The sequence below is a fragment of the Sinohyriopsis cumingii genome, chromosome 2, assembly GCF_028554795.1.
Source record: "Sinohyriopsis cumingii isolate HCF-2022 chromosome 2, ASM2855479v2, whole genome shotgun sequence".
Taxonomy (NCBI): Eukaryota; Metazoa; Mollusca; class Bivalvia; order Unionida; family Unionidae; genus Sinohyriopsis; species Sinohyriopsis cumingii.
Window position 1 is genome coordinate 135,043,791 of NC_142962.1, and position 25,548 is coordinate 135,069,338.

At 34.3% G+C, this 25,548-nt stretch overlaps 2 protein-coding genes across 6 annotated transcripts in view; one reads left to right on the plus strand and one right to left on the minus strand.

Moving 5' to 3' along the window:
* The window catches only part of LOC149805888 (long-chain-fatty-acid--CoA ligase 1-like), a 109,016-nt gene extending 87,587 nt beyond the window's left edge, over window positions 1–21,429 (minus strand). Inside the window, exons 1-3 of one of the 5 annotated variants that reach the window (XM_089950641.1) lie at window positions 21,149–21,414; window positions 21,017–21,046; window positions 3,783–3,966 (exon numbers count right to left, since the gene is read on the minus strand). In XM_089950641.1, the coding sequence (XP_089806767.1) occupies window positions 3,783–3,950 (168 nt within the window). In that variant the 5' untranslated portion in view covers window positions 3,951–3,966; window positions 21,017–21,046; window positions 21,149–21,414. The other 4 variants (XM_089950637.1, XM_089950639.1, XM_089950640.1 and 1 more) reach the window with 4 other exon arrangements.
* Window positions 21,430–21,460: 31 nt separating this feature from the next.
* The window catches only part of LOC149805889 (uncharacterized), a 28,627-nt gene continuing 24,539 nt past the window's right edge, over window positions 21,461–25,548 (plus strand). The window contains exon 1 of the mRNA XM_089950643.1: window positions 21,461–22,656. Coding sequence (XP_089806769.1) covers window positions 22,512–22,656 — 145 coding nt within the window. The 5' untranslated portion in view covers window positions 21,461–22,511. The remainder of the gene's footprint in view (window positions 22,657–25,548) is intronic.

The window sequence follows — 25,548 nt, forward strand, 5'->3', positions numbered from 1 at the left end:
AAAATTGCAAAGAAAAAACATGCTGAATTTTTTTTATTATTCATGTTAGAATTTAAATAAGTTGAAACAAGGTATCTAGATAAAAAGATAAACATCAGCTTGAAACGTTGCAATGTGTTATACCATCCTCTTCTGTAAGCAATAGATATCTCTTTTTTTGAAATATTTATTTCTTAATTTGAAGATTATCAATATAAAATCAGAATAACATTTACTTGATGTTTTAACATAGTAACCAGATGTTTTCAGATAATAACTTTAAAGCCTAAACATTATTATGACCTTAAGACTGGAAAATGTATCAAGGGACAATGTTGTTGCCCTAATAAAATATATTCAAAGTCAAACAAGGAGAAAAATTTAAATGTAAATTTTCATGCTTATTTGTGGAACATAAAGTATTGATTACACATCTACTTCTCCATTAAAAATTTACACCAAAAATATTTCTAAAATTTACTTCAAACTTGATGAGGAGTTAAACTGTTCAAAATTACCAACTGCTTTACCTCCTTTGACTGATGCCTGGCTAGGTCATTCTAGAACAAGCCAACTAAGCACTATTGATTGCCAGGTAAACATGACTAATGTTATTTAGGACAGGACAGAAAATTATGATCAGAAACAGGAAAAGACTATCATTTTGCTTTTCATTTTCTATATCAGGAAAAGTGTAGAAAATATAAATCCCCTGATTCTACTGTGTTAAACCTGAAAGTACCAGTATTATGAACAGCTTTCCAAAAAGCCCCTATGACTCATTCTATTTTTTTCAAAGCATGTTCTAACCAAATCATGACTAATCCATTTATACATTGAAAGGATTCAGATAAATCAATTAGGCAATAATCAGGTGAATAGGAGTAATCAGTGAGACAGAAGAATATCAACAAATAAGTTATCCATTATTTGCATCCTTTGTTTTGATTATGAATTATGATGGTAAAAATGAGAGCAACAAATATCAAGTACACCATGGCAGATATTTTAGGAGATAAGGGGATACATTTAAAGGGACAGGGTCATCCATGTATGACTTCAAAGACCTGAAGTTTATCTTCAAAGAGCAAATCTGTTGATAATTTTGACTAACAAATTGGGAACTGATGCATTTATTTTCTCAACATGGCCTGTACAATACAAACATTAGAAATATGCTGCATTTTAATATACAGTATTTTCATAGTTCTTTCCAATAATTGTCATCAGTTGTTTTCTTCTCTGTCTGTCTGTCTCTCTCTCTTTCAGTGACTACTTTGATTGTAAGTGTAGCAATTAATAGTTCCAATTTCTAAAATTTCCACAATATTATAATATTCTACAATGCATATATCATGTCACACTAAGATTATTGTTGTTCTATTTGGGGTAATTGTGGTACAGAAAATCAGGAAAGATATTACTAACATTTCAAAAAAGAGCTGCTAGAGTTATTCTTGATGCTGATTTAGATACACCATCAACAAATATTTTAAAAACCCTAAATAGGCTTCCATTTCAGCAGATAACACAGATCCTAAAAATGTTTACTAGTCTGTAAATCCTTACATCCACTGGCTCCTGATTATTTTAAATGTAACTTTAAATTTGTTTTTAAAAATGTACATATGTATGAACAAAGATCCATCTCAAACAACAAGCTATATTTACCTAAACCAAATTCAGAGTTTTATAAGAAGAGATTTGCTTTTCCTGGGGCCAAATTATGGAATTCCATACCACCTTATATAAAATCAGCTGACTCATGCCAATCCTTAAAAAAGCTTCTTGATCAACATCTACAGAAACAACAATTTGTATGATTTTGTTTAATTCAGTACTACTACTTTACAACAATGCCATATCATGAACTTGCCTATAATGTTTAACTGTTGAAAGCGGTCAGATGACACTTATCACAGTAATCCCAATTAACTGATAACCAATCAGACTGCCTGCCACTTAACAGTAATCCCAATGAACTGATAACCAATCAGAATGCCTGACACTTAACAGTAATCTCAATGAACTGACAACCAATCAAATTGTTTGACACTTGACGGTAATGAAGTGATGATCTCTGTACCACTTAATGCCTATAAAGGATGAGACAAGAATTTTTGTTTAAGTTAGTCAAGTTAGTCCTGAGAAACACCACTGATATAACTGAAAAATCAAAACAGCTGCACTAATGAATTTTCTTTCACAGACCTGCCTCCAATTCAACTTTAGTCACTATCTATTTTCATTTACAATATCAAACTTACTCCAATTTTTTTCTTCAAATAAATAAAATTCTGAGTTATTGCTAAACCATGTACATGAACTTGTTTCTTTATTAAGCTGTCCTGTGCATATATAATCTTCACTACAGAATATACAGTTTCAAGTCGTTATAATTTAGTAATTGTTTGCCAGATTATAGCAACATTTTCAATACAGTATATACTCAGTGCAGATAAACTACTTATCTAAACTTTTACAGAAAACTGTGTTTTCATAAATAAATAACATTCTACAGGTCAACAATTATAACATGAGGTTCACAAACAGCAGATATTACTGTAAACAAACCATGCAAATATTTTTAATTTGAGATTGTATCACTTGCACATGACTTGCCAATGTCATGTGTCAGAGTTAATTATTATGCACACTGTGATACTGTTTTCATTCAAAAACAAACTTGTCAGGTTCATTTATTCACATCACTTTATCTGTGTGGACTAGATTCTGTACAGATCCACAATCAATAAGTCAAATGACTTAGATAAAGACATTTGTCAACTGTCATACCATAAACTATGAAGTCTGCAACAAATCTGCATTATCTGGAAATATATTTTAGAACCAAAGTATGATTCAATTATACGAGTTTCATAAGCCGATATTTTCTGAAATGATGGGCAGTCAAACTAGACAACGTACATACATTACCAGCATTCAATCTAAACCACAATGAAAACAAACCATGAGAAATAATACAGATAACAAAAATATAGATAACTAATTATAACCATATTACAAAGATGCCTACCCAAATATGATACATTTGAGGGACAAAATTAAAATCAAGCAGGGGCCTAAAATCTGTAAAATGTTACCACAAAGTAAAGAAAAGCAATCTTGAACTAGGTCTTTTCAATATAAAAGTTCATACCAAATTTGTTTTTAGTCCATAAAAACCTTAAAAGTTTTATACTGTGTTTGTAATAGTTAGGAAGTATGGCATGGGTACTGGTTGCCGATGATAACTGATGGGAAAAGTTTAATGTCAAGCTGGGATCATAACTTTGTAAAAGTTTGCTGGAAAATAGAGAAAATCGGACTGGACCTAGGTTTTCTTAGTACAGGCTTCATACCAAATTTATTTTCAATCCATGAAGTCCTCCAAAAGTATGTGTGCAGTACTAAAATTTGGACATGACTGCATATGATGAACTAGGACAGAGGGACATGTCTAACACTTACTGCCCCCTCCATAGATATGGCAGGGGGATTAAAAAAACATAAGGGATTAACATAGAACTGTAGCACATTACAACTAATCAGTTACTGATTAGACATGCCTGAATCAATACTGACTGGTTTCCTAGGTCTACAGGTGGTAGGTATGGCCATGGTTGGGTTGCTATGTTGTATGATCTGTATTACACCACAATTGATTAGATACCAATACGACTTACCTCAAGCAATACAGACTGGTTTCTTAGGTCTACAGGTGATATGTATGGCCAGGGTCATGTTGCTATGTTATATGATCTGTATTAAACCACAACTGATTAGTTACCAGTACCACTTACCTCAAGCAATACAGACTGGTTTCTTAGGTCCACTGGTGGCAAAATTGGCTTGGGTCTGGTTGCTAGGTAATAAGCAGTGGCTGCCACAGTAACAGCTCCTACTGTCAGACCTACAGGACCTATCACACTATCAAGAACCGTTTGGCTGCCATCAAGAAAATGCTGCATTATATATTGTAGTGTCCTGTAAATAAAACAGGTATATTCTAACAAATATTCCTTTAGTGGCTTCTTTGACCCTGACCTTTGACCTTTTCAACTTTGGAATAAATTTTGAACCCCTTGTCAACTGGTTAATCAGTGAGCATGGAGTGCTGACAGTAGACCTATTATAGTTGGCAATGCATGTGTTTTGACGCTTCATATCTGACATAAACTAAAATGTTATCTGAATAACAAAAAAAATCTCTTAGGTGACATGAGAGAATGTCAAGGTTATTCAGTCAGGCCCATTTCCATAAAATGGGATGGTCAACATAATTATGTTTTCAACTTTGTCTTGTTATGTAACCTCAGCACTGTTAAAATATGAAAATATCAGACACATAATTTCAGTAACATGTAAGCTGAATAGATACAAATACAGTGATCAATTACTAGTGGAATGAACAGAAAAAAATCTTTACAACCACTGCAAACCTATTTTTTATTCCTGTGTTATTAATTTTTGTAGTCTGTAGAGTTCGCTGGAGAAATCACATTGACAAAAAACACCCCAGCAGCAAATACACATATTTGTAAAAGATGTGACAGAAGTGGGAAATTAAATTTCACAATACAAACTATTATTTCTTTCATCAGGATACCACACAATTTAGTAGCAATGTTTACAGTATGTTGTAACATAAAATAATCTATAATTTTCTCCTGGTCTCTTAATCCTTGAAATAATTTTAAAATAAAGTTTTAATTAAACAGACATTCTTTAAACTCACACAATTACATATATAAATCAAATAAAACACAAACTCTGATGATTCAAACAAAGAATGCTGGGCATTACTCAGACAGCTCGCTCTGTCCTTGCATAACACATTCTCATGTCTGCAACCATAGAAACTACCAAAACCTCAAACAAAAATATTTGGGTCTGCAGCACTTTGACTTTTGTACTGTACTTTAATAGAATGCCAACCTCTAATAATTATTAATGGACTTTTCTCTGCCATTAAATCAATGATTCAACTAACTTGTTTTCCTAATAATTCTGAGCAAGTATCATTTTCACAATTGTGAATTTTTAATGAATACTCTAAATACACACTTATAAGTTGAGTCCAACTGCAAACTGCAAATAACAAGATCTGCACATTTGTATAATGTAGAACTGAGACCCTGATCTGCATATGCATTATGTTATGACAGATCAGGATCTTTGTTTTTTGCAGTTTGACTCAACTTATGCACAAATATATATATATATATGGTAACTTTATTTAAAATCATGCACCAAAAATCTTGCATTACATACCGATCTACCTATTACTTAAACTTTCTAGCTTGTGGAATAGCAAATCAAGACGGCCTGAAGGCAGGCATTATCAATACCTTGTAGAAACAAATGATTCAAATTGCGCTTTACACTATATTATCAACTATGTCATCTTTGATATCCACAAATTTAAAAAGCTGACCATTTTTCATTTGAAGAGATTCTTTACTCTGCATTTATCCCTACAACATCGGCATCTTCAGTGACAAATACAATGCTGAAATAGCACCATCTTTTGTTTATAGAAAAATTTTTGTGAAAAGCTTTACAACATTTATTTTCCCAATTTTAAGAGTTTTATTTAAATTATTCAAAAACTTCCAAGGCTAAGAATTTTGACATAGGACAGTGGATGGGGTTAGAGTCAGCCAAATGGTTTCACCTATAGGAACTGGGGCTCTGACACACATGTTAAAAAAAAACATAGCTTACTCCTTCATTTCTTAAAAAGAAACAGGGACTATTAAGACATTATTTGTCCGTTTATACATGTATTAAGTAACCTCTCAATCTCAAACCTATTTCTACACCAGTACAAAAAAAAAGTTTAAAATAATAGCATGACCACAGCGCTCATGTTACACCCACTGTGTACCTTCTAACCAATGTTTCGAAAGGGAGAGGTGTCTTTTCATTGATACAAGGTTTCTGGCAAAATTTGCTAAAACTCTGCAAAAGGAAGGGATGGACAAGTCTGTAAATGGGTCATCATGGAAGAATCAATGTAGATGTGAAAACAACGTTTGAATCCCAATCTACCTTTGCGGGTTTGGGGCAGGGTTGGAGCCAAATAAGGAGTCTTGATGACTCTTTCATCAAGAACATTTCATTTAATGACTTCGCCAATTTTTCCCGAACCATTTTATTCATGGAAATCAAACTTTCTATCTATGTTACTTAGTTCAATACCAATGTAATATGTACAACTGCACTGTCTGTAATGAGGATTTTTCACTAGACACAAAACCAATACTAATTATGATTGTAAAAATGAAATTTTGCTAGAAATAATTACATAACTTATCGAGTTTTAAAATTTGGAATTATACTCACAAATAAAGATATACAATATAAATTCTGATGATTGCCAAAAATAAACTAATATTGCTCTAATAAAATACCTCTAATTTGAAATATAGCATGTTATGTAATAATGCTATTTTGCTTTCTGTATCAAAGAAATAAATACATAAATAAATGTGTTTATGATGAAGGATTTTCACCCAGAAATAACTGTAACCAATTAAAGATGGTTAAAAGTCAAACATTTCCTTATCATGCTTGCAAAAATTTTACAGCAGAGATAATTATTCTTTACTTTCTAAAGCTCTGGGAGAACATGTAAACTAATGTTATACAAAAGAGGAGGAGTTCAGTTAGTAAACAACAATGGCCAAATTTTCAAACCCTCAATCAAGCACATACCTAATGTAATATTAATGCTGAACATTCCACTTAAGTTGGTAATGGAAGATCAAACTGTACTACTGTTATCAAGTAGCAGTTAATTTCATCACAATTTTCCAAGATGAATTTCCAGTCACAAATTTGTTTAATGTCATAAAGTTTGATCTATTTTCGCAGTCTAAGTTCGGTACAAATTAAGATGGGGTGGGAGGAAACATGGCCTGCCCCCCTTCCCCTCAGTTGATATAAACAAACCACCTCTATACCATCTAATACTTAGCATGATATAGCTATAATAAATTATACACACATAAAGGGCACCTGAAGGACTGCTTTCAGTGTGTACAGGTAGATCTATAAGGACCTTAATCCACCTCTGGTATACTTAATAAACTCAACATACGTCTTTACAGCCAACATGATATGCAAAGAAGGTGTATGATCCACTTTATATGGTCAAGTTATTTTATATAAAGTTGATTTTCAGATAATTTACCTGGTACATAGTGATGGCTACCATATATACTCACTCACAGGTTGAGTCAACTGCAAACAGAGCAGACCTGAACTGCAGCTGCATAGTGTACTTATAGATCTGGGTCTCTGTATTTTTTGAAAAGAGTAATCAGTAGACCAAATAATACAAACCATGATTTGCCAGCATATTATGTGATGGTAGATCAGGGTTTATGCTGTTTGCAGTTTGGACTTGACTTATAAGCTACGATATACTGCAAAAAAAATCTGAAATGTAGGTTACTATGACATGTTTAATGCTTCATTGATTTTGCATTTGCTGCAGCTTGCTCTCTACCCTGCAGCATACTAGAAAAAAACAGATAAAACTATTTCATAAGGTACGTAAATGATAATGGTAATACAGAGATAACATAAGGTAAATATACATACTTACAATGTACTGTTATTAAAAAGACACCATCTGATTAGGAGGTGCAGCAGTAGTAGTTGTTGTGGGTTTAATGCCATTTTTCAGCACAAAATACGCTATACCGGTATATGGTGGCCAGTATAACTGGTGGAGGAAGAACCCAGAAAAACCACAGACCAATGGGAAGTTTTCTCACGTACCCACATTGAGCCTGAGACTCAAAATCCACGCAGACAGGGTGAGATGTCACTGATCAGTAAAGGCAATTGTTTTAGACCACTCAGCCACCCAGTGCCCCTAGAAACAGTTGCTAAATCAAGATTTTTAAGAAGGATATGATTTTAGCTATGTTAGATGTCAGACTGGAACCATTTTCATATACAAACCATTACAAAGTCATACAAAAAAACTTTAAGTGAACACCAAATGTTGATATGACTAGCAGTTCCAGTGGAATAGCAATAACAAGAATTTTCAAAATGGCTGCCAGTCTGGCCATGTTGGATATGAGATCAACATCAGTTTAATTTAGGATTATCTACAAGTTATAATAAGTGCTATAGTGAGCATCCTTCACAGGTAAGGTTGCAATGCTTACATGTGTCAACAGCTTTAGTTCAGTTTATGACCTGTGAACATTTACAAAATTGGTAAACATGTAAATTAACATGCACTGGGCAAAGGAAGCTGGCATGTAATGGGTTCCAGCCTATGTTATGCACCAGGTACAAAAAGATATAATTATATGATGACAACATTATACATTAGATTGATTTACCGATGAGGACAACCTTTTATTTAAACTAAATCATTTACAATTGAAAAAAAATGTTTGTTAACAGAACCTTTGATTAGTAATATTTTAATTAAAGAAATACTGTTTAGCCACCATGTGTTTTCATTCACTGTAGATCCTACAAAAGTATCCCTTATGCATGTCCATACAGCACATACAGTTGTACTTATTTATTGAAGTTTTCATGACATAGATGTATGTAGATGTAGGAAAATTAACTTGATGATCCTAGCGATGTCTTACTTAAATTTATAAAAAATTCCATCTATTTCAATGGGAAAAATTAAATGAATGTATAAATGAAATACCTAAATTGCAGTAAATTCTTCAGTACATAAAGACAATATATGCAAATTAGGAACAAACTGAAGTAACTAGTAAAAGCATCAAAAAGTAGTCTGGCTCTAGAAAAAATCCACCAGTTACCTAATGGAACCAGTCATTGCATAAATCGATCATTCTTATTTAAGACTATGTCAAGTATTTTTCAAATGAGTACATTGCAGAGTTACATGCAATACCAAATACAAGACAGGGCCCCGAGTGGCCGAGTGATCTAAAGCGCTCTCCGTTACGGATCACTGCCTACTCACCTCTGTCTGCGTGGGTTCGAATCTCAGATTCGGCTAATGTGGGTATGTGAGAAAGCCTGCCAGTAGCTTCTCGTGGGTCGGTGGTTCTTTCCGGAGTTTTCCCAGGTTTTTCCTCCACCATTAATACTGGCCGCCATGTATAGCCTATTGTGTGCTGAAAAATGGCGCTAAACCCTACAACAGCAACAACAACCAAATACATGGCAAACTCATAATGTATTCCCAGAATAAGGATGAGGAATATTATATATATATATATATATATATATATATATATATATATATATTGCTAATAAAAGTTCTGTAGAGAACTAATCCCTAATGATAATGCTCACATGTTTGTAGTTTTATCTGACTGTCACTGAATTATGTATCTGTATGGTTGTCACTGAATTATGTATCTTGTATGTATGGTAGTCAGGGAATTATGCATCTTGTGTGAATGACTGTATGTAAATTATGTATCTTGTTTGTATGGTTGTCAGTAAATGTATGCAGCATTGCCAGTATACTGCTTATTTTTTTGGGGGGGGATTGTCAGTATGGAATGTATGGAAATTACAGAGCAATCTTGTAACACATTTAATAATGTTGACAGCATGGTTTCTTTTTTCATGGCAAAATTAATTTTGAATATTACAATATAATTATATTTATGATGTTATAATCACATGTTTGATATTGTCACTAATGCCACAGTCAGAAGTTGTGAAAGATATTTGCGACAAATCCAATTCTATTGAAAATGTCAGATTTTTTAAATATAAAATCTTATTATTTAGTTATTTTCAAGTGCAGGTTAATGTGTTAAGTTACAGTACATATATTCCTTTGTAAGACTGCAAATCATCCTAAGACTTGAAGGAGAGCAGTAAATTGTTTTCGAATTAAATTTTATGTAATTTCTTAAGTACACTAAATATTTTCTTGTTTGGCAAGTATGGTATGGTATGTTCAGGAATACCACTGTACACTGTGGTACCAACATTTTCTAATGGTACTCAGCTCAAGTTGTCAGTGGATATTGTATCTGTTTTGTATGGATGTCAATGATGTATACATCCTGTTCATAATCTTTTCATTATGCAATCAATATAACCTGTTATTTTGAATTCCTTATTTCCTTATATGTTGGCCTTAAAATTGTTGCCCCCTAAATCTTGACTACAGCCAGCAACCACTGAAAGTAAACCTTGTAATGGCTTTAAGGGTATTGCAATGTTTAATCAACATGTCTGTGTAGCTCATGTATTATTATAGTCTTAAATGTTATCTATGCCTCTTATACTGATCTTGAGTTGATTACTTAATGTTTTATGTCTTGTATTAAAATTCGCATGTATTACATGTTAATACATGTACTACTAACTGGTTCTGACCAGCAACTGGCACATATGGGTTCCATTTTACTATTTATTCAATACTTTTACATTTAAAAAATGCATTTTTTTTAAATTTACAAAATGTATTTTAAATTTAAAAAAGTGATTTTATATTAACAATTTGTTTAATTGAAATGTATTTTTTTTAATAAAAATATTCACCACATACAAAGATTTATCCCTATAGACAAACCACAAAACTATCCCATTGGATTAACGGTGATTTATTGATAACATATTTATACTTCTGCAGGGGAGGAATAAATCATTCCTCGAGTCATCCAACCTCCTGTCTGTCTACCCTTCCTTCTGTTATCATTAGCACTAGTTCCAGTTTTTATGTATTACTATGAAATTTGGTAAAATATTTTGGCTATCACATGAAGATGAATATATCAACAAATAACTTTGCACCTGTAATTTTTTATAGTCATTGGCCGTCATGTTTTGCAACAATATATGACAATCTCATTAGTGCAACCAGTCCCCGATTCTGATGGATTATCAAAACTTGTAAATATTATGGTTATGTCCTGAAAAGGCACAGAGACAAAACACCATGCTACTGAAATGTTTCCTTAATATACTGTCGTTTCTGCCTTGTACAAATGATTGACCACTTTTTGTGTATTTAATCCTGCCATTTTGATGCACTCAAATCTTGGTAATATTATCATGGCCATGACCTGAAAGAGCACATACCAACAAATCACCTTCCTCACACAAAATTGCCTTAGAGTTATTACCACTGCTGTGTTGTAACTGAATGCAATGCAGGGTATGACACTCACATTAACACAACTAGTCCTGCAGTGTTCACCTAATGATGCACATACAAACAAATTGCATTGCAGTTGCAATTTTTTTAAGAGTTACTGACTATCTTGTCTTGTAACCTAATGCATTTGTTTCTGGCAATTCCAGTTTGTACAGCATTTCTTAAAATTACTATGAAACTTGGTACATATTATAATTATTTGTTTCGAGTAAATCTACACTTGCAGCTTTTAGTGTGTTACTCTTAAACTGAGTACCAGTACTAAGGTCATCCTCAAAAGACAGGCGTGCTGACAAATCATTAATTTGAGAAGAGTTATGTACCTTTCTTAACTACAAATACACCTTCATCATCAGGTAAAGGTGAAATAAAGGAAGCACCCACTGCTTTGTCTGCACACACCAATGCCTAAACCTCATCAACTAAATACACATCCCCCCCCCAAAAGGATGATACAAAAGTTGCTAATACAGGTATTTGTACATAGCAGACACACCCACTTACTGACCCAGTAATTAATTCCTAGTACACAGTCACTCCATATTCTTATCACAGAAATCATGGTATGACAAGGTTATTATTATAGAGGGTTGCAAACATACACTTGACAGTAATTAATTCCTAGTACACAGTCACTCCATAGTCTTATGACTGAAATCACGGTATGACAAGGTTATTATTATAGAGGGTTGCAAACATGCACTTGACAGTAATTAATTCCTAGTACACAGTCACTCCATATTCTTATGACTGAAATCACGGTATGACAAGGTTATTATTATAGAGGGTTGCAAACATGCACTTGACAGTAATTAATTCCTTGTACACAGTCACTCCATATTCTTATCACAGAAATCATGGTATGACAAGGTTATTATTATAGAGGGTTGCAAACATACACTTGACAGTAATTAATTCCTAGTACACAGTCACTCCATATTCTTATGACTGAAATCACGGTATGACAAGGTTATTATTATAGAGGGTTGCAAACATGCACTTGACAGTAATTAATTCCTAGTACACAGTCACTCCATAGTCTTATGACTGAAATCACGGTATGACAAGGTTATTATTATAGAGGGTTGCAAACATGCACTTGACAGTAATTAATTCCTAGTACACAGTCACTCCATATTCTTATGACTGAAATCACGGTATGACAAGGTTATTATTATAGAGGGTTGCAAACATGCACTTGACAGTAATTAATTCCTAGTACACAGTCACTTCATATTCTTATCACAGAAATCATGGTATGACAAGGTTATTATTATAGAGGGTTGCAAACATACACTTGACAGTAATTAATTCCTAGTACACAGTCACTCCATATTCTTATCACAGAAATCACAGTATGACAAGGTTATTATTATAGAGGGTTGCAAACATACACTTGACAGTAATTAATTCCTAGTACACAGTCACTCCATATTCTTATGACTGAAATCACGGTATGACAAGGTTATTATTATTGAGGGTTGCAAACATGCACTTGACAGTAATTAATTCCTAGTACACAGTCACTCCATATTCTTATCACAGAAATCACGGTATGACAAGGTTATTATTATAGAGGGTTGCAAACATACACTTGACAGTAATTAATTCCTAGTACACAGTCACTCCATATTCTTATCACAGAAATCATGGTATGACAAGGTTATTATTATAGAGGGTTGCAAACATACACTTGACAGTAATTAATTCCTAGTACACAGTCACTCCATATTCTTATCACAGAAATCACGGTATGACAAGGTTATTATTATAGAGGGTTGCAAACATGCACTTGACAGTAATTAATTCCTAGTACACAGTCACTCCATATTCTTATCACAGAAATCATGGTATGACAAGGTTATTATTATAGAGGGTTGCAAACATACACTTGACAGTAATTAATTCATAGTACACAGTCACTCCATATTCTTATCACAGAAATCATGGTATGACAAGGTTATTATTATAGAGGGTTGCAAACATGCACTTGACAGTAATTAATTCCTAGTACACAGTCACTCCATATTCTTATCACAGAAATCACGGTATGACAAGGTTATTATTATAGAGGGTTGCAAACATACACTTGACAGTAATTAATTCCTAGTACACAGTCACTCCATATTCTTATCACAGAAATCATGGTATGACAAGGTTATTTTTATAGAGGGTTGCAAACATACACTTGACAGTAATTAATTCCTAGTACACAGTCACTCCATATTCTTATCACAGAAATCATGGTATGACAAGGTTATTATTATAGAGGGTTGCAAACATACACTTGACAGTAATTAATTCCTAGTACACAGTCACTCCATATTCTTATCACAGAAATCACGGTATGACAAGGTTATTATTATAGAGGGTTGCAAACATACACTTGACAGAGCGGAAAGTGCTTTCCCTGGTTCCTACTGGTGGATGCATGATAATACAAAGTGAAGATTTAAATATATGTATGGAGACAGAATGTTATTGTACAGGTTCGAAATTTTCTAATTTGTAATCTAATGAGATTCAATCCCACATCCACAGGTTACAGCATCCATTCCCTTGCTCTGAGGGATAGCAATTTCCACTGTCAGATGTATATTTGTAACTTTCTTTCACTCTCTGTCTCTATAAATATATATAATGGTAGGCAAAAGATTTCATATAATATACCAAAACTCTGCTTTATAGCTGTATGTCAAAATTCCTTCTAAATGGAGAACATTTTACTCTGAATAATGAATAACCTTTGAAGCTCTTCAATGCCTTAAAAACAGTTTGTAATTACAAGTAAAAATTCATCTCACTCAAGGGTGTTTTATATTTTCTGTCTTTATCTGTTTTCTATATTCTATACCTTTTACAGAATTTGAGCATCTTTACCATTATTTATTTCACTTGGATTACTATATGTTAACATTTATTTAGAAGTGTTTATGTTCCAATGGTCTTTTGCAATTTACTTTTGAACTTAACAATAAACTGTCACCATATAATGTGTATTGTGTTGAGGTTAAACCCTAATACATATATACAAAATGAAGCGGAGTCAGTAGTCTGGGGAAAAGAGTTATGTAAATTTTGTACATAAAAAATGATTTTTTAATATACAGAAGCAAAATACTTGATATCAAACATTAATTTTCTTTTTTATAAATCTAACTTTTTTAATTAAAAATATCATGTGCATTATTTAACATCAAAATATTCTACTGTTTTAATCGATTAGACTTTTGTTATATATTCAGCCTGAATATTTGATATCATAAAAGTTAAATATTAAATTAATTTTTGATACAACAAATATTTTAAATCATATATTCAATTTTTTCTTAGAGCTCCATAACAACTGTATTGGGGCCCTGAGTGGCAGAGTGGTCTAAAGCTCTCTTAGTTATGGATCACTGCCATCTCACCTCTGTCTGCACCGGTCTGAGTCTCAGATTCAGCCAATGCGGGTATGTGAGAAAGCTTGCCAGTAGCTTCTCGTGGGTCGGTGGTTCTTTCCGGGGTTTTCCCGGGTTCTTCCTCCACCATTAATACTGGCCGCCATGTATAGCCTATTGTGTGCTGAAAAATGGCGTTAAACCCCACAAAAACAACAACTGTATTTATGATCTAAAAAATATTTAATAATAAAATAGCCCCATAGCCAGACTCCAGTACAACAGTAATATGTAAATATTTTACCATTTCAATAGAGTATATGAAAGCTTCTAAATGTCATCTACTGCCCTAACTTCATGCCCATTGATGATCTATGGTGCCATTCTTCTTGCAACCACATGCTTGTTTTGAGATCCTGATGTCATCAACTGGGCCAATACCACTGACAATATGTACTGATTACGAAATATTACAAAAAAATACAATTCATGTACTATAATTTAAATCAAAGAAAACTCAATGAAAATGTTCAATTTAACTAATGCCATATATTGCCACAAGTTTGTGACCCTGGAGTGAGTGTTAGCTGCTCAAGTCAGCGCTCCAGTTCAAGAGCTGGATTTCTTTAAGGTTTCATTTGTGGGAAACACCATGACCAAGATTTCTGCAATGGCAACGGCAATGTAAAAAACTTGTTTACCATAATATCACAGGCACCTGATTCCGGGGTGAACTAATGTGTACACTCACCAATTGGTACCCCGGAATCAAGTGCCTGTACATAATATACATTCTAATATCATGTTAGGAAGAATTAATCTAACGGAAAATTAAACTAAGAAACATTTCACTGAAATAGTTTAATCTACGGGAAACAAATCTTTCTTATGAAATAGCATAACACTACAACTTTAAATAGAATTTTTTTTTCAAAAAACTTGAAAAACAAAATAAAAATGCAATTTTTCTTTGATATTTTTTTCACTATGATGTACAAGTGTATTATTGCAGCTAATATGCCTCTGAAAGAAATAAAATATATACAGATGTAAATATTATTTCTACAGGGACATCATAACCTAAAGCTAGGTATCCCGATGTGACGTCATCGTTACGACAAATCGCAACAGGCGTTACATACTGCTTGGGTCGACAGCTGGTACAGAAAATACGGACTGAAATCAACTCATTGTTAACATGAGTGTGTGTTGGGCCCATTCCCACTCATGAAAGCCCTTTATTCAAATCGTTAGAGACACATATAATCCTACGACCTGACGGCTAAATTAGCAGAGCTCCTTGAGCACATAAACGCCTGGGGGATGTGGCACTAATTCCTTCCCCCAGGAACATTTAGCATCCCATTGTGCGGGAATAAGCCCCGTCGCACATGCCCTTCTGGGCACACGCGACGTAAATCCAATCAATCAAAAACATGTCGATTTCTATAGGTTGGGTCGGCATGACGTCTCAAGCTTAGCTACCTACTTTCCGCCATATTGCGGAAATGAAAACAATTGCTTAGTAACAGAACGGTAGCGTTAGTTATGCTCGATATTGCAAACCGTTTTAGTTTACCTATATTTTGTTTATTATTTCTGTTTTCTGTTCAGAAGTGCTGCATAATCTTCTTTACAAGCAGGATATAAAACCATGAATGTGTGTCGAATATTTTTATAGACGTAATATATTTTAGGTTGATAAGGTTGGCAGTACACTATATGCCACTTGGTTTCAAGACAGTTTGAAGGCTGTGTTTGTTATATAGTTTGTATATTGTACACATTTCATTTATAAGTTGACGAATATAAATGCAAGGATCATAAGATCAGTTGGCCATTTTTGCAATGTCATACAGTTACAAAGAGACCCTGTATAGCGATGCTAATGCACGATATTTACAGAAACTTAAAAGTTGTGGAAATCAATGGTTGTCCATATAAATTTACAGCAGATATTTGGGTATATAACCCAACAAAATGGCCTGAAGTGACATGGCCTGACGTTTGCAACTATCTTACAGATACACCTGGTAAGTTTGTTTTTTTAACAACATATTATGTTGAAGTAATTGTACAGCTGTTTCTTACGCCTATTTTATTTTCTTTAAGTAAACTATATCAAAATTTGAAATTTTCGGTCGGTATTAACTGTGATCCTAAATTTTTTAAAATAAAGTTCTCATAAATTTATATTTTTCCATTTTTATTATTCTTTAATTGTCCTATTAAACCTTGATTAATAAGCACTAAAAGCTGTGTATTTTTCAACCTATGTACGTTTATCCATACTGTGTTTACAATTATTTTTTCCTTTTTTTTGCCTGGAATGTACACCAGAGAGGCAATGAAAAACTACAGAAGTCTTGAGGCACACAACTTTTTACTATCAGGATGGGTGCAAACAGTATATGCAGCCTGAGAAAAGCACAAATTTTGTGTTGAAGGCTGATGTCAAGCCATCACGGAGAGTGACAGATGACCTGTATCATCCATGGGTTGCTGTTACCAGTGAAGGAAGTGTCATTACAGCACATTGTGATTGCATGGCTGAGTATCCATTTTTTTTAGATGTTATATAAACATTAGAGTTGTCATATTCTAGTTGGGTAATACTTGTGTAGTAATCAAACTGATGGCCATTAAACTATTATTTTAATCCCTTTATTATTATTGTTTAAAACTTTAATGATTTGCAAATATTTACAATGCAGCTTTCTCATCATTACACAGAAACAAGAGAGGTTAATATATTCTGCTTTGCTGCAGTTCGCAATGGATACACATGCCTAGCATGCACAGAGAAACCATGCAAACAGAGTGTTTTGTTAAGTCTGTAACACCAGCACCAGATACATCAATAAAATTTTACAAGGATGAAGCAAAGATGAGGCTAATAGAAAGCATTTGCACACGAAATCCACCAACTCCAACACCACTAGTTTCAGAACAGCTGGGATCCATTCAGAGCTTAGAAAGCGTCCTACACAAGCCTATTGGACTAAGCACATTCAAAGAAACAGCTCATCACTTTGCAAGTAAAGACAAACAAATGTCAGTAAGATGCTTACCAATGCCCCTGATATCTTTATACGACCCAGACAGCATTAATCTTACAACAGAAGAATTAGTGGAAAAGTGTAAACAAATAATGTGAACTGTCAGTCAGTGCCAGTGAAAAGGAGTACTTAATGGAGTGCATCAAAAATCAGTCAAATTCATTGGTATGGCACTAGCAAAGAACCTGTAGAATAACAGATTCTGTGGCATATAGTGTACTGCACACCAATATGGACTGTCCTGCTCCTTCATTAATTAAAAGAATTTGCAACCCTGTACAGCAAGAACTGAAAAGTAAGCCAGTGCAATGGGGGCATTTGCATGAAGCTACTGCTCTTCAACACTACACAGCTGCCATATCTACACAACATCAGATGTGAAAATTACAAGGACTGGATTAGGTCTGTGTATGGATAAGGGTTTATCGGTGCTTCTCCAGATGCTCTATTTTCATGTTCATGTTGTGGCAATGCTGTTGTGGAAATAAAATGTCCATATACATTAAAGGATGCCAATGTAGATGAAATCACCAGTGCTAACTACTGTCTTGTATCAAACTATGGATTGAAGAAAGACCATAACTAAAATGCACAGGTCAAGCTTCAAATGTATGTGTTCCAGAACACATTCTGCCACTTGTTGTGTGGACCAATAAAGCACGTGTTATCAATGTGGTCAACAAAGACCAACAATTCATTGATAACATTGTGAACAAACTTGAAGTTTTCTGGATTGAACACTGCCTGTCAGAATTACTGACATGAAGACACAGGAAGGCTGAAACCTTAGCACAGGCAGCATCAGCCAGTACTTCAGAAGACAATGGAGTCTTCTGCTACTGTCAAAAAACCTGGAATACAGACGATGGAGATGACATGATAGGGTGTGATGGGGCCAATTTAAAGTTTAAGTGGGTGCATCTCACTTGTGCCAAGATTAAATACCTTCCTAAAGGAACTTGGTACTACAAAGACTGCAAATGGAGAAAAGGCAAAAAATGAATTTTTATGATTTAATGAATCAAATGCATTATTTGTCATCTTTATGTCATACTTTTATGCATTTATATAATGAACATTCAAATTTATAAGTATATGAACAAAATCTATGTTTAAAAGTCAGTTTTCATGATTGCAATTAAACATTTTTAACAAAGTAGCTAAGTTTGACCATTTAAATATATCATTATGTACATGAAAATTGAAACATATTCTGCATACTAAAACACAATTGTGACATTGCCTAAAAGAATGTGTCCATTAATAGTTTGTAACTCACTACATAAACTGAATGCATCTAGCCCGAATGCATCTAGCCCCCCCCCCCACTTGCATCAGAAGTAAGAACAATGCCTTGCCTAAACTGTTGCATTCCAATCTTACAAATGCTCACGTGGTATTTATTTCATGGCATCAGTAAGAAGCACATTTTGATACGCTCCAAAGGGCTCGTATAAGGTCAATTTTAACTTAAAGTTTAAGCAACGATACGAGCCCCTGTGACACGCTCTGGAGTCAGCTCACAGAGACTTTGGAGAGTTAGTAAATATTTTTCAACAATAAATCAATTAAGCTGATATATGATATAGTTTACACTTTATACATTTTAACTGTTTCTTGACGTTTTAAAAATGTATGTTATTAGTTTAACTGAAAAATAAAACAAGGTGTCCCATACGTTGCATTCCAGATTTAATCAAAACCGAGACCTCCGATGTTGTTGCAAGCACCTAAACTGACATTGATTGTTATCATAATGTGTTGCCTTCAGTAAGAAAGGTCAAATGCATTTGTCTCGAAATCTGATTACTGAGAAAACTGGAGTTGAACGGTCAACTGCTTTAAGACAGATACCTGCAAATCATTGTACAAATGCTTCAACAGAAGAGTCAAGAATCACATTGATGAAAAAATTTACAAATTGAGAAGAAACAGATTGAACATATACAATGGAAATATCTTCACAAGCACAAGACGCACAAGGAAAAATGGCGACACACAGAGCGAACAAAGAGATAAGAGAATTAGAAAAATACTTAAACACTAGATGGATAGAAACAAATGATGGATCTTTTTTGGAATGTATGTACAAAAAAGGAGCCCAAGAGATAGACATGTTAGGATTATCGAGAGATAGAGTAAAGGGAGTAGCCTCAGTTATGATAGCAATTAAAGTCCAATGCCCAGACCGCTTGAACAAAATCTACTCAAAAAACCAGAAGGGATGTCAAGGGTTTATTGTGTGCCCAAAGGGGACAAAATCAGTACTACCCTACGGAGAATTTCAGATTGCTGGAGAAAAAGCGTTAATCAAAGAACCTACACCAATTCTGCGAAAGATAAAAATCAAACTGGAGAGTTACACCTATCTGACATTCCATTAGAAATACCTTTGGAGGCAACAGTCCAAAAATCTGAAGAGAAATTGAAGATAAAAGTTATCTTATCACAACTGGAAACAATACCTTTGACTTCCATATACAACGGCAATAGAATTCTGGAAACAGAGAAAACTAAGCTAATGGAAGTAAAAAGAGCATTCTTCGTACATGGTTTTTTGACCAAATCATGGTACAGAGGGTGTATATATCACAGAAAGTGCAGTAGATGTCAACAGACCAGACATACAACACACAAATGCCCCCAAAATCAAGAGACAACAAGGGGATTACAAAGACAACAACAACAACAAGTATCAGTAGATGAACAAAGAGTAGAAAGGCAACCTATAATACAACAACAACAAAGCCAACAACGAGAAGAGGAATGAATCCACATGGAACAGACAGTACAAAACCAACAGCAGCAAGAAAAACCAACTTCAAATCAAAGGCAAAAAGTACAACAGTAACAACAAAGACAACAAGAGGAGCAAATAAAAGAACAAAACCCCAAACAAGGGAAGCCACTACAACAACTAGAACGGAAAAAGGGACAATCCAAAGAAAATCCAAAGACAATAAAAATACAAGAACAGCAAGCAACAGTAAAATTGCAAAATTGTCAATTTCCAAATCAACAAGGTCAACAGCACCAGCAACAACGACAAGAAGAAACTCCACAAACTAAATCATCAACAGTTATCGCAGAGCAAATACAACCTGCACGAGAAAATCAGATACCCAACTCCCCAAACTCAAAGCCAATTACAGGAACCCAAGAGCAAAGGAGAGAAAGAGACAGAATTAGAAGGAAGGAAAACAGAAGGCAGAAAGAGGAAGAAGAACGAAGGATGGCAGAAGAAGCAGAAGCCTTTTTAGTGATGGATGAATATTTAGATTTTTAAAAAAATACAATATATATATATATATATATATATATATATATATATATATATATATATATATATATATATATATATATATATATAAACAAAAGATAAAAAAAATAACAAAAAATACATATATACAAAAAGTGTACCAAACTGGAAAAATATAAATATAGCAAACACTTACAATTAGGGCAGGAGGGCCTCCCTATCTGGTCTGCAAAGAGAAGAGAGCACCCTCAAAAAAAAAAAGAAATCTGATCACTCACTCAAACTAACACTTAGCGTTCTTTGCAGGAACAATGAGGCAGATACTTACGATTTTCCGGTTTAAATTGTGTTGTTCTTTTTTATTTTTTTGTGCATCAGAGTACTGTCATTAAAAAAAAAAACGAGTTATATGTAAACATAGCTGGAACTCTCCATGCAATGCAACAACACAGCTGCCACGTACTCTTGCAAAGACTTGGGCCTATTCAGACCTAGACCAACAAGCTGTTCTTTGCATTGTTTTGTTCTTTGTAACGGCAGAGCGCTAATTGTGCTGAAGCGTCCTCCCTCTTGGGATAATGGAGAAATCCTACCAGTCATTAAATATTCATTTATGCAAATATGCAAATAACTATTGGTTGGGTCGGCATGACGTCACAAGCATAGCGACCTACTTTCCGCCATATTGCGGAGGTGAAAACAATTGCTTAGTAACAGTACAGTAGCGTTAGTTATGTTCGATATGCAAATCATTTTAGTTTACCTGTATTTTGTTTATTATTTCTGTTTTCTGTTCAGAAGTGATGCATAGTCTTCTGTAAAAGCAGGATATAAAACCACGAATGTGTCTGTTGAATATTGTTAAAGACGTAATATATTTTAGGTTGATAAGTGTGATAGTAGTGTGTACGTGCACAGGAGTCTGACTTTTTATCAACAAAGTACGGCAAAATCTCTAATAATATGAAATCATCTTGTCGGTAATATAAATGAACACATGAAGTGCAAGCGTGACCAACAAAACCCTCTGCTCGATTCGACTTTTCTCACGCGTCTTTTATCGCTTCAGAAATGCAAGAAAACTGAAAAACTACACATATACATTCAAAAGACAGTGACGTACGCATAACTCTCGGACGATCATGTCATGAATCCAATCCACCGAATTAACCTTTATTTTGACCATTACGGTCACAAACCTTTTTTGTTAGAATCCATTGTGTTTGATTGATTTTCTAGAGGTTGCCACCTGGTAAAATTATCTGTTGTTTGTACTGATATTTTTTTCATAACAGAAAATAATAGTGGAGAAGAAAATATGATACTTATATGAGGGATGTACTATTTATGATGATATTGATGATGATGATGATGATGAAAATGATTGAGAAGAAGGAGAAGAAAAAAAAACCAGTAGGAAAGGAGAATATATTACCGATAAGATAAGCTGATTTCATGTCAGAGATTTACTGTACTTTATTGATAAAACGTCAGACTCCTGTGGTACGTGTCACGTACATGTGTACATGACAATATACGCCAATTAGTGTCAAGGCAGTTTGAAGGCTGTTTGTTATATAGTTTGTGTATTGTACACTTTTCATTTATAAAATGAATATAAATGCAAGGTTCATAAGATCAGTTGGCCACTCTTGCAATGTCTTACGTTTACAAAGAGACGCTGGATAGCGATGCAAATGCACGATATTTACATAAACTTCAAAGTTGTGGAAATTAATGATTTTAATTTTTTAGCAAATATTTGGGTAAATGACCCAACAAAATGGCCTGAAGTGACTTGGCCTGATATTTGCAACTATCTTACAGATACACCTGGTAAGTTTGTTTTCTAACAAAATATTTTGTTGAAGTAAATTGAACACCTTTTTCTCAAACCTATTTTTCTTTAATTAAACTATATCAAAATCTGAAATTTTCAGTCGATATTACTTGTGATCCTAATTATTTTTGAAAGTTCTCATTAATTTATATTTTTCCATAAATATTATTCTTTATTTGTCCTATTAAATCTTAGGCATATTTTAAAATGTTATACAAATGTCAACCACACGTTCCTAAAGTCCCTATAACAATGGCGGTCGTTTTCACCTCGGCGGTCATAACTATGCACTGAAAATGCCCGGATGTGAAAAAGTGCCCGGATTCCCGACCCAACCTATGTATAAGCCGGATGATCGAACCGCACGCTATTAATTAATAAATTTATTTAGACTAACCTTTGTATCCAGACGGTAAGTATAATCCCTTTTTTAATAATCCACTGAGTTATATTCTTTAGAACACTCACTTTTTTTAGTATAAGCCCCTGTCAGAACAGAACACCTATGTATTCATCTGCTGTTGACCTCAGATTTGAATTACCCACGCATGCGTGTAAAGCAGCATCACAACAAGGCAAGAGTAACGCGTGGAAACCGTCTAGAGAGGCATATGGACATAGAACACAATTAATTTTACTATATGTTCTCTACATTTGTTTTTCAGTACTGACCTTTCCACTGTGTGACAATCAATACAAATCATATGTTAATCTAAAATACCTTCAAAGATGACTTCACGGTGAAGTTCTCGTCAAAGGTTGACCTGCTCTTTTTTTAGATGCTGGACTGTCAACATAACAGCATGTAAACAGAACACAGATTTCACTTCTGGATCATCACCAAGGCCTTATTACTCACTGTGCACTGTCGCCGAAATACACACAGACAACAACAACACCCTGAGCTCATATTCTCAAGAATAAACAATTACCTTTAAATCCCTACCAATAAAGCATAAATAAAACTCTTCTGTCACCACCAAAATGAGAGAGGGAAAAATGTTCTAAAAATAGACGAACTACACTCGTGGATACTGAACTGAAAGTATTAATTGTGACCCGATTCCTGACAGGGTTAGACAGTTTCACCTCCATGGACAAAACTTCCATCTGTGATCAAATCAATGTCTCTTAAATACTGCAGCAAAGTTTTAAGGAATTTCATCCATGAATAGGACAGTTACAGGCTTTTAGCTGACACCACTGTAACACAAGCACAAGCTAATTCCAAATGACCGAATTTCAAAAATGCACAAAACTTAAAGTTTAATTGTGATTTTGCTAATCAAGATAAACACTTCAAATAAACTGTAATAAGTTTTTAGTTCTAACACCAATCTGGAAATTACTAGAAATTAAACTTAACTGTTTAGCTTTCATAGAAAATTCAATTTTAAAAAAATGATTCATATTTTTATGTGAAAATTTAAATTTAACGTAAATTGTAATGCAAATTTAAACCTGAAGTTGACAAATTTTGTTCTGTGGCAAAGTCTCTCCATTCCTTTGTCATAAACATCCATGGTTATCCTTATCAGGTGTGAAGCAATTAAACCAGAGCTTGTCAATCAAAGGTAACACCTGAAATCTGGTAGCATCTAAATACGCAAGCTAGGTCTAACCAAGTAGATGACATCATTTCCACCCATGAAGGGGTGGGGGGCGGGAGTTTTCAGACGTTAAGCTTCCATTAGTATTGAAGAGTTGGTGAAGTTCTCTGAAACCAAGCCAGCATGCCATTTCTTAGTTATATAAGTGAGAGAAAGAGAGGATAATTCTTGTATTTTACATGCAGTTTTTGTAACTGAAACCATGAAAGGATACAAGAAGAGGAAGACAACTTTTTTTTAAAACCTGGATATATTTCACATAACAAAGGAGTCATATATCTGACGATACTCTACCAAGTTCCAGTGCTGCATCTGTTCCAGTGAATATAAGAATGGATGCTGACATGTTCTCTCTCATAGCAGTGACAAAGCCGACAAATGGGGGTCTCAAGTCAGTTCAGGCACCAGACTGCAATGGCACACCTGGGTCTGAAAACGTTCTACGACCATCATCCGAAGCAAAACTGGACCTGAAAGAGACAAATTTGAATGAGCACGATTGGACACGTATGATCTGTATGAAAAAAATGTTGAAATGTGGAATGATATTATTCGTCGCCATGGTAATCAAGTCAACATAATGTGGCAGACCAGAATTCCAAATTGCTAACGAAATAAAATGGGGACTTGCTTGGAAGCATACTATGATGTGTAAAAACTACAGCTTTAAGTCACCATAGTATAAGTTGTATGAGGAGATAAGAACAAATACACCTGGGCCAAATCCTGCTGCTGTAAATATGATGTTTCATGCTGGACTACAAGATACACCAATGGGCAACACCAGAGCTAGATACTTGCTTGCAGCCACTGACATTCTGCCACCTAGCAGAACATATATGCAAAGGGCTTCCAACCTTGTAGGCAAAGCAACTGTGGAGCTCAATGAAATGGTCATGACAGACAAGATGAAACTAGTCAGACAAGTTAATGTCATGCGTGGTGTTCAGCATCCTGAGCAAATAAATGTTGCTTTTGATGCAAGATAAAATGCCATTAGCTTTGGACGTGAAAAGAAACCTGGTCAAAGTTCATCACAAGCTGTTGGAATTGCCTGCGAAACTGTTACAGAGAAGCAATACATTGTGGGGACTACAGTAGAAAACAAGCTGTGTTGGACTGGAGCAGGGCTGAAGGGGAAAGGTTTTGATGTGCAATGTCCAGGAGGCCATGTTGACTGCACAGCAAATCTGTCACCAGTTACACCACATTCAGAGTATGAAATGGCAAGAGAAATGTGAAACAAGTTTGTGCTGCAAGAGATTCTCATTAGACATG